General features: G+C 40.7%; 1 protein-coding gene across 1 annotated transcript; it reads right to left on the bottom strand.

The window, feature by feature from the left end:
• Nucleotides 1-8,843: 8,843 nt before the first annotated feature.
• Nucleotides 8,844-10,529, bottom strand: LOC123843531 (voltage-dependent anion-selective channel protein 1-like). Its single transcript, XM_045873020.3, has 2 exons — nucleotides 10,238-10,529; nucleotides 8,844-10,145 (listed from the first exon to the last, which is right to left on the bottom strand). The coding sequence occupies exons 1-2, from the start codon at nucleotides 10,505-10,507 to the stop codon at nucleotides 9,564-9,566; spliced, it is 852 nt and encodes a 283-aa protein (XP_045728976.2). The 5' UTR covers nucleotides 10,508-10,529; the 3' UTR covers nucleotides 8,844-9,563.
• Between the last annotated feature and the right edge of the window lie 473 nt (nucleotides 10,530-11,002).

Below are 11,002 nucleotides of genomic sequence, written 5' to 3'. Positions count from 1 at the left end.
TACTAGATTGTTGGGGAGACCTAGTAAGTAACTAGGTGACAAGTGACAAAGCCCCTTATTAGGCAGCAAGTCGGCAAAGTGGCACAAACAGAAACACAATTATCAGTGATTGCAACTCAAGTGTGATATGGGCTAAAAGATGGGTTAGGAGGTGGTGGACAGTGGGGGAGCCCAGCGCAGATGCCAAAGGAAGTGATGGTTTAGATGACTCTTAAAGAGCAAGACAGGATCTGGGTAGACGGATGGGAGGGGTGTTTCATGCAAACGCGTCAGTGTGTTTCATGCCACGGGGAGCTCCGAGTCCACAGCTACAATGGAAGCTGCATGAATGCACCAACGGCAGGATGCTAGTTTGCTACGGCTCACGTAACGAATGGCCACAGAATTAGTAGCTTAAAATAAAACAAACCTATTATCTTAGGGTTATGGAGGTCAAAAGTCCAAAATGATTCCCACTGGGCTAAAATCGACATGTTGGTAAGGCTGAGTTCCTTCTGGAGGTTACAGGGGAAGAAATGGTTTGCTTACTCTTTACAGCTTCTCGAAGCTACCCACACGCCGGGGCTCCTGGCTGCACAACAAAGCGACCACGACCATCAATGGAACTTGGCCTGCCCTGCCCCTCCCGCTTCCCTCTTATAAGGACCCTTAGGACTCCATCGGGCCCACCTGGATAATTGAGGCTAACGTGCTCACCTTAAGATTCTTCAAGTAATCACATCTGCTAAGTTCCTTTTGCCTTGTACAGGAACATTCACAAGTTCCAGGCATCAAAATATGAATATTTGCCAGGGCAAGAGGGTGGTGGTGGACAGTATTCTGTCTACCACAGAAAGGACCATTTTCCCCCTCCTGATTGTCAGAAATTTGCCTTTCCACTCTTAATTCTTATTCAAGATGAATAAGTCCATGTTTGCTTATATGTAAAATAGATGGTTTCCTTTTCTGCCTGTTGTCATCCCAGGCTGTATATTTTGATTTGTCCATATACATTAATCCACTTTTTCTTGTGCTCATTTTAGATATCCTTTTCTGGATTCTAATTCTATTTTTATCTTTCTTTTAAAATATGTTTATTCATTATAAACGTGGTATCGGCTTGTTCTAGAAAATCTGAATAACAGCAAAGCAGAAAGTTGTCCTCAGTCCCCAAATATTCAGGAAACGTTTTTGAATGAATTTATTGCCGGTCTTTTCTCCATGTACTTTTTAAAAATGGAACTATGATTAACATACAGTGTTATATTAGTTTTAGGTGTATAATATAACGAATCAACACCTCTATACATTGCTCAGTGCTCATCAAGATTCCATGTATTTTTTTTTTTCATTTCTCTGAGCAGGGTTCACATCTTTTTTTTTTTTTAAGATTTTATTTATTTATTTGACAGAGAGAGAGAGACAAAGCGAGAGAGGGAACACAAGCAGGGGGAGTGGGGGAGGGAGAAGCAGGCTTTCCGCGGAGCAGGGAGCCCGATGCAGGACTCCATCCCAGGACCCTGGGACCATGACCTGAGCCGAAGGTAGACGCTTAACAACCGAGCCACACAGGCACCCCGATCACATCATCTTTGAAAAAAATATTGTATCTTTATTTGTTTCAATGACACTGTAACAGAGGGAGAAGTTCTAAAACTAGTAGATTTATAATGTTCGTCTGGGGAACAATCTTAGTTTTTCTTCCTCATATACTATTTGATAATGTCCAATATTTTGTGGACATTTTTGTCTGTTGTAGAACATTGGGCCAACAGACTCAGGAACTTGTCTGTATTAACAGTAAGGTCTCTCTCTCTCTGAGTTTTAACTGTTAACCTGAAGTTTGACATTCAAGAAATATGATTCAGATTATTTGCCTTTCTGAGGGCCTGTAACCTCCAGAAGGAACTCAGCCTTACCAACACGTCGATTTTAGCCCAGTGGGAATCATTTTGGACTTTTGACCTCCATAACCCTAAGATAATAGGTTTGTTTTATTTTAAGCTACTAATTCTGTGGCCATTCGTTACGTGAGCCGTAGCAAACTAGCATCCTGCCGTTGGTGCATTCATGCAGCTTCCATTGTAGCTGTGGACTCGGAGCTCCCCGTGGCATGAAACACACTGACGCGTTTGCATGAAACACCCCTCCCATCCGTCTACCCAGATCCTGTCTTGCTCTTCAAGAGTCATCTAAACCATCACTTCCTTTGGCATCTGCGCTGGGCTCCCCCACTGTCCACCACCTCCTAACCCATCTTTTAGCCCATATCACACTTGAGTTGCAATCACTGATAATTGTGTTTCTGTTTGTGCCACTTTGCCGACTTGCTGCCTAATAAGGGGCTTTGTCACTTGTCACCTAGTTACTTGCTAGGTCTCCCCAACAATCTAGTAAGCTGGCGGAGAACAGGGCCTACTCCCCTGTGTGTGTTTCACTTGTAATACTCATTGACACATAAAATTAACCATCAGAAAGGCAAATATGCCATTAGACAAAATTATGTGTTACTATTTCACTTGTCTATCCTGATAATCACCTGCCAGACTTTCATTTACTCACTTTAAAGTCAAAGAAATCCAACTAATATTTATTCAGCACGAACTATTATACAAAGATGAGGTTGTCCCGGTCCCTGTTTAAAGAGCTTATTAATGTGGTACAAAATGTAGCAAACAATGCACACTAGTGTGGTAAGACATGGGCAATGACTATTTGAGATATGCTGAATAATTTTCCTTTCAATTTATCCCAGTTCAACATCTGCAGTCCTAGCCCATATCTTGTTTTATTTATTTTCTTACTTTTTGACCCTCAGCCCCTATTAGAGGGCTATGACTAGAACCTTCTTTACTAAGCACACTGAGAAGCAGGAAAGGGGTAGGGATGGGGTACCTTCAGTATGGACTTGAGTAATCAAGCCTGGCTTTGACTTTGACTTGGTCTTAATCTCAGAGTTGGCATGATGTGTGGCTAAGGCACATTTGGTACTGAAACCTCTCCCCTCCTTTGCACAACACTGATTTCTGTCTTCCTGTCTTTCCTTCCTTCCTTCTTTTCTTTCTTTCTCTTTCTTTTCCTTTCTTTCTTTCTTTCTTTCTTTCTTTCTTTCTTTCTTTCTTTCTTTCTTTCTTTCTTTCTTCCTTCCTTCCTTCCTTCCTTCCTTCCTTCCTTCTTTCTTTCTTTCTTTCTTTCTTTCGAGTGTGAATGTGAGCAGGGGGTGGGGAGTGATAGAGGGAGAGAGAGAATCTTAAGCAGGCTCCGAAGTCAGCATGGAGCCAGATGCGGGGCTCAATCTCACCACCCTGAGATGACCTGAGCTGAAATCAAGAGTCAGAAACTTAATGGACTGAACCACCCAGGTGCCCCCCTTCATTTTCTTTCTTGTTCTTTCCCGTTCCTCCCATCCTTCTGCTTCCCTCCCCTGCTCCATTCCTTTCTTTCCTTTTCTTCTGTGTCTTTTCTCCCTCCTCCTTCCTTTCCTTCCCTACTTTTCTTCTCCCTCTCTCTCTTTTGTTATTTATTTGGTAAAATGCAAATTTCTGAAATTTCAAATACATCCCTCTGATTTGATGAAATGCTAATGAATAAGAACATTGCACAAAAGAAGTTCAAAGAGAGAAAACTCCTTACTTCAGCACCCCCTTGTCTTCTGATTTCCCAAAGAGCAAGTCTCATAGTACTCTACACTTAAACAAAGGTATAGATCAGTATTTTTAGGCACATGGTATTCTACTATCTTGTCCTGGCTTTTGTCACTTAACGATACAACTTTCCATAGGAAGGAGGACTGTAAAAGGTTTGTCACACACACTCTGTGAGGAGGATGCTCTGAGACCCCATCCCACTCCAGCTTCCGCTGGGATGGGAAATATGGAGACCTACACACGCAAATGTCAATACAGAAGAAACACTTAACACTATCTATTACTCCTTGTAAGCTGTATCTCTTCCAGGGGGAAGAATATCCTCACCAAATAAATGAGACTCTTATTGTTTTTTAGGCATCCAGTGTTTTGTTTTGTTTTGTTTTTATTTGACAGAGAGAGAGACACAGTGAGAGCAGGAACACAAGCAGGGGGAGGGTCAGAGAGAGAGGCAGACTCTCCAATGAGCCGGGAGCCCGACGCGGGACTCGATCCCAGGACCTGGGATCATGACCTGAGCCGAAGGCAGACGCTCAACGACTGAGCCACCCGGGCGCCCTAGGCATCCAGTGTTATGTGGAGCATAATTCAGTTGAAGCACATGGTCTTACACTGAAAAGGACTCTATAAGTCACTCATTTGTCATAAGTCTCCTGCCATACCAACACTGGTCCATCAACAAACTTCTCATCTATGGATCACAGATTGTAGACTGTCTTTTCATCTAGTTCTCATTTCTGTGTCTTGTCCACAGGATACTGTGATGGTTCATTTCATGTGTCAACTAGACTGGATGTGTCTGTGAGGGCATTTGGGCATGACAGAAGCATTCGAATCAGTAGACTGAGTAAAACAGATTGCCTCCCTTATGCGTATGGCCCTCAGCCAATCAGCTGAAGGCCTGAATAGAACAAAAAGTTGACCCTCCCCCAGGTAACAGAGAATTTCTCCTGCTTGATGGCCATTGAACAGGGACATTTGGCTTTTCCTGCCCTCAGACTCAAGCTGAAACATGGCTCTTCCTGGGTCTCCAGCCTGCCAGCCCCCTGAGAGCCTTGGGTCTCCTGCTTCCCAGGCTTTCAGATTCAGGCCGGAACCACACACCGGCCCTCCTGGCTCTCCGGCTATCTGACTGCAGATCCTGGGACTTGTCAGCCACCCTAATTGCATGAGTCAATTCCTTATAATAAATTTTTTTTTCTTTTCAAATTTTTTATTTAAATTCTAGTTAACATACAGTGCAATATCGGTTTCAGTGCTCATCACAAGGGCCCTCCTTAATACCCATCACCCATCTAGCCCATTCCCCACCCATCAACCCTCAGTTTGTTCTTTATCTTTAAGAGTCCCTTATGCTTTGTTTCCCTCTCCCCCCCCAAATGATCATCTGTTTTGTTTCTTAAATTCCACATATAAGTGAGATCATATGGTACTTGTCTTTGACTGACTTATTTCGCTTAGCATCATACTCTCTAGCAAGACTAAACTAGAATGTCTAGGGGTGATACAACTATTAAGAAGGATAAGGATATGATTAGTTTAGAGGTCAAGATCGTGGTTACTTTTGGAAGGAAGAGGAGGCTGTGATTAGGGTGGAACACAGGAGTGACTTCCACAGTGTCTGGCAAATTTCTATTTTTTTGCTTGAATCAGGATTTAAATAAAGTCAATATATTGCAATTGGCTGATATGTTTCAAGTGTCTTTCAACCTTCATCCTTGTTTAGTTGTTTTCCTTACAGTTTGGAAACTAACTTGGTCACTTTACTCTTAGATTTTGCTGACTGCATTCCCAGAGTATTTTTCTGTCCCCTGTATTTCTTTTAAATTATTAGTTAGATCTAGAGGCTTAATCAGTTGCAGGATTTTTTGTTTTCAAGAAGAATTCACGGGTAGTGTTGTGTCCTTCCACGAGAAGGCACATAATGGTTGGTTGCCTAACATTTTTATCTGAGATAATATCCTTCCAACTGCTAAAAAGCAAGTATTACAATCTTTAAAAAATATCGAAAAAGTATATTTTCCAGATGATATCTTTGACTCGATTTTTCAATAAGTATTTTTACAAGAGAAACTGAGTCCAGTACATTGTCTCTACCTATGATACTTGGGAATGTTTTGCCAAATTTCAATGCTACAAAATTAAAGCCTTCTTGATTTTATGCTGATAAAGATAATAAATTTATCCAGTTAAAAACTAGAGCTCCACCAAAGGATTTTTTCCACAAGTTGAGATATTCCAAAGCCCAAAAATAGAATATCAAAATTAAATCTTGCATACTATTTGTGCTATTGTCATTCCATTTGTTTAGTTCCTCCTTTTTTTTTTTTTTTCAAAGATAAATTTCCAGTCTTCCTTTTTGCAATTTTCATCTAGGAGCTCCAATGGTTTCCAATGGAAAAACCACTGCATTTTGAATGAAATGCAACCACATTTGAGAGGGCTAATTTACATAAAAGTTCAATATTAATGAAGATACTTAGGTTGATTTACAAAGGAGTTTTTCAAAAGTGCCAGCATTTCTACAATCTGATTGATGATAGGAAGCAGAGAAAACTCATGTTACCATGTTAAAGTATTTTTAGTTTTCAATGTCAGCTTTATTACATTTTATAGTTCACTTATCCTGTGTCTTTATTAAAATACTTAAAAGTATTTACAACTTTCATTTCAGTTGGTAGAATATTACTCCTTATTTGGATGCAATTCGGAATTTTGTGTTCACTATGATCTATTCTGAATATCTTTTTGTTTTATAGGTTTCTTAATTTAGTGAAAAACACTGTTCTTACCATGATGCTCTGCTCTACCAAAATTAGCCATTATTTTATCCTATAAAAGTAAAAACTTTGTCTTCAAAGTTTAACTTTTTAATTGATTTGTAATACCATTGATACTAATGTCAGATGTTTTATCTTCAACAGAATTAGCACTCCAAGCTTTACTTTAATTGCATAAATTGAATGGAAAAAAATGAACGATTCTTGGAATTAACCGATTTTCTACTTGAAGCATCCGGGGTCATTTCACTTCCAAGAAATTCCTCCTCTGTTCATGGTACAAGCATATTTATAATGCTTACATTAGCTTTTTTATACATGCACAAGAAAATCTGGAACTGAAAATTAGTAAAATTAATTTAGAATGGGTATTTGATCTCATTGAAAAGTGATATGTCACGTTCCTTCGATCTTTTGCAGGTAGTCTTAAATAACTATAAAACTTTGTAGTAGATGCTGATGCCTCTTCAGCAGATTTCTATTTCCATGCAGTCAGTAATACTTTCGTGATCCCCATGGTTGATGACAAATGTTTCTTCTAAAGTTACACATTTACCATTTCTGCCTGAGTAATGAAAATCCAGTTCTTATTAATTTTTTAAAGACTTTTATTTATTATTTATGAGAGAGAGAGAGCAAGAGAGCATAAGCAGGGGGAGCAGCAGAGGGAGAGGGAGAAGCAGGCTCCCCACTGAGCAGGGAGCCCGATGCGGGGCTCGATTCCAGGACCCTGGGATCATGACCTGAGCTGAAGGCAGATGCTTAACCACTGAGTCGCCCAGGTGCTCCGAAAATCTAGTTCTTAATTACACTTAATATTCTTCCTTTTTTATATACAAAATGGTTTATTACAAAATAAGACATTACCATATGATAAAATAAATAAATGGTAGTAGATTCACAGTATTCAATAAATGACAAAACTACGTAGCAAGAGTGTTAAGACTTGGGAGACTTCTCTGCCTCTTTTTCCTGTACATGTTTCATATAAACCTCAATGATAATTTTCTACATTTCCCACTGACCTCCCTGTCAGCCTGGTGGCACCGTGTGGGTGTATTTATGAGTTTCTCTTGGGTGCACACCTAAGAGTTGAATTGCTGGGTCATAGGCTACATGAATTTTCAAAGTAAGGAGATAAATCCATTCTCCGCAGCAATATGTAAGACATCTTGTCAATTCCTACCCTTGACAAATCTTGACTTCATTTCAGTTTGCATGAGATTGAGATGATCTCTTCTGGGTTTGGTGTTTGCTTGAAAGGAAGATTTTAAATTATTTTAAATCTTTAATTCCTATAATATTAGCAAGACAATTCAAGCTTACAATACTGTTCTCAAGTCAATTCTGTTTTTTTTTTTTTCCCTAGGAATTTGTCCACTTTTGCCTAATTCATTACAATGTGTATACCTCACACTCATTATCTTTCTCATCTCTGTTTTATCTGGGTTAGGTTCCTCTTTTTCATTTATCATTTTTATTTTGGGTCCTCCTCTCTCTTTCTTGAATCTTGCTGGAAGTATGTCTACTTTGTAATGTTTTTTCTCCCCGAAGGATCAATTTTTGTCTTTGTTGTTCTTCTGTGTTTTCTCTCATTGATTTACACTCTATTTTTATTCTTTCTTTAGGTTTAATCTATTTTTTTTCAAACGTCTAATTAATTTGCAGCTTTTCTTTCTCTGAGAGAAGTAATTTTTTTGAGAGAGAACGCATGTGTATGCGTGCTTGAATGTGGGGTGGAGGGAGGGGCAGAGGAAGAGGAGAAAGAGAATCTCAAGCAGACTCCGCCTTAAGCACAGAGCCAGACTTGGGGCTCCACCATGACCTGAGTTGAAATCAAGAGTCGGGCGCTTAAACTGACTGAGCCACCCAGGTGCCCATCTAAGAGAAGTATTTAAGGCTATAAGATTTCCTTTATGGCATGACTTTTGCTATATTCCTTAAGTTCTGACATGCAGTATTTTTATAATTTATTTTTAGACATGATTTTCATTATGACTTATTTAGCAGTGTGTTTTTAAAATTTCTGAAAATATGGATGTCATTCATCATGAACGATCAGACATTTTACCCTACTTATGAGCCAACAAGGTAACCTATCTTCGTTTCATGGATGATGACAGAAGATTTGACGCCTGGGTCAGAGACAAAGGATGTTTTTACGCACAGTATGATCAGTAGCCAGCATATCAGCCCTCATAGGCGGGGTCCCCAAGCCCCAACTGTTCCAGGGTGATGCAAAAGGAGCCAGATAGTACCTGGATTTGCAGTGAGTTGTGTTGCAGGAGAGGAACTCTAAGGAACACAAATCTTTTTTTTTTTTTGAGGTTTCAATATTGTATTCAAGTTTTACTTTAAGTGATGTTAATTACAGCATCTGAAGGGGAGGATCTAATTCCACACAAAATGGAAGACTCTAAAATGTACCCATTAAACGGCTAAAAAATAAACCAAGTGGTGAGAATAGAACAAGTCCAATTTAGATTCTGAGTGTTGTCACAATGTGATTACAGTCACAGAGACTCTTCCCAGCTCAGAGCTGGGACTTTTAGAAGCTATTTCATACTCTGGTGCAGGGGCAGAAAACCACGACATGAGAGGGAATTAAGTCCTGACTTACTGGCTTCATCACATCCATCTTCTCTACCCCAAAATGGCACAAAAGAAACAGCTACCACACCCTGCAGACTACTTTTGGTGTAAAAGAGGTGATGGACTGGGGTGGAAACAGGTCAGGAAAATGTGTCTAAAAAAGGCTCTTTCACACCATCAGTGAGTCTCTCCTTCCTTCGGGTAGGAAACCCAGTTCAATTCTCAGGAAGTCATAATTTCATTCATGTACTCCATACCAATTAACAAAGTGCCTATAAATTATCAGCTTCCATTTGCAGCCATTTCTAGATAAAAAAGAAACCTGAACTCTCTGGAGAGGCCACCAAGCTCCCCCCAAGTCTACAGCTGAAAGGACTTTTCGTGGACTTGGGTTTCTTCTGTACCTCTGAAAGGGTAACACCTTAAAGCTGAATCATCTTTAACCTGGAGGTCTAACATGATACTTAGCAACACTTGCATCCCAGACATACAACATTAAAAGTTACACTAAATTCTGAAGGTAGCTATGCTCAGCATAGTTTAAAATTAAACGATTGTACAGTATTCATTTATGCCTGAAATTCCAGTCTAGACCAAGCTTGTGGCCGCCAGCACTGACATTCTTGCCACCCAGCAGAGCTGATAGGGTCAGGTTGATACCTGGCTTTAGGGTCTGAGTGTATCCTAAACCTATCAGGCTGGAGTTGTTCACTTTAGCCGAGAAGCAGGCGTCAGGGGCGATCTGATACTTGGCCGCTATTCCAAAGCGGGTGTTACTATTTCCTGCTGTCCAGGCCAGATTGACAGCGGTCTCTAACTTCTTGTTCACCTGATAAATGGAGCCACCAAATTCTGTTCCATCGTTTACGTTAGTGTGGAGCTGGAATTCGTCAGTCTTGTAGCCAGCCGCAAAGTTGCTCTGGGTCACTCGAGACTCTGCAGTCTCAAAATTCATCTGGTGGCCTGCCAGCCAGCCTTCATACCCCAGCACCACAGCACCCCGGACTGAAGGACCGGCAATGTCGAAATCCACGTCACAGCCCAGGTTGATGTGCTCCCACTTATACCCTGTCTTGATTTTAGCATTTTTTCCCCCAGTGTCTGGTGAGAAGGATGAATCAAAGGTCAGCTTCAGTCCACGTGCAAGCTGAACGGAAAAGAAATTTGCCAGGTTTAGTCAAAAGGCAGGGAAACAGAGGTCAATGAATAAAACTGTGTCTCTTCCCGGGTGACCATTACCTGATCTTCCACAGTGATCTCTGTGCCTAGTGTGTTGTCAGTGTTCCATTTCTCTGTAAACGTCAGACCATATTCGGTCCATCTGTACTTGGTTTCCAGACTGCCTGTCACTTTGGTGGTCTCAGTGTTGGCTGAACCTGAGCTTGTCAATTCCTGTCCATTCTCAGATTTTGTTTTCAAGTCAAGTGTTATTAAGCCAAATCCATAACCCTTGGTGAAGACATCCCTGGCAGACTTGCCAAGATCAGCATATGTGGGAGGCACAGCCATCTTCTGCTCAGGGGCGGTGGCAGCGGGCTCAGCGGCTGCTACCGCGGGGGCTGCAGCGAGAGGGACGGAGGAACACAAATCTTTTATACTGTAGAGGAAGCATACCTGCCCTTTGCTCTGAAGGAAGACTCTGTCTCTGAGTCTACCAAGCCTGTTGGCTATACACACATCCTCGAAAAGACAGCCCAGCAAAAAGTGAGTCAGTGTCTCTGCTTGCAAGACTTGCAGAAATGAGACCCATGGGAAACTGACTCCCAATAGTGAATAGATTTGTTAATTACATGTTTGCAGTCTTTCTAATTTAATTGACTTGTAGTCAGAGAAAATAGTCTGCAAGATACCTATGCTTTGAAAACTGTTCAAGTTCATTTGGTGACCCAGTATATGATCCAGTTTTTTAACTGCCTTATTTACAAAATATGTTGTTAAGAAGAACACGTATTCCCAAGCTTTTGAATGTAAAATTCTCTACAGGCCTATTAGATCAAAATTCTT

The sequence above is a fragment of the Mirounga angustirostris genome, unplaced genomic scaffold (assembly GCF_029215605.1).
Source record: "Mirounga angustirostris isolate CCGP_5_RB_7025 unplaced genomic scaffold, mMirAng1.0.hap1 SCAF_11, whole genome shotgun sequence".
NCBI classification, from domain to species: Eukaryota; Metazoa; Chordata; class Mammalia; order Carnivora; family Phocidae; genus Mirounga; species Mirounga angustirostris.
The sequence above is the reverse complement of the archived record's forward strand: the minus strand, read 5'-3'. Positions and strand labels throughout refer to the sequence as shown.

Bases quoted from the DNA above. Each gene is read 5' to 3' on its own strand.
- LOC123843531 (XM_045873020.3), bottom strand. From the start codon at position 10,507: ATGGCTGTGCCTCCCACATATGCTGATCTTGGCAAGTCTGCCAGGGAT. The intron at 10,146-10,237 runs GTAATGGTCACC...TTTTCCGTTCAG, and splicing joins AGATCACTGTGGAAGATCAG to CTTGCACGTGGACTGAAGCT.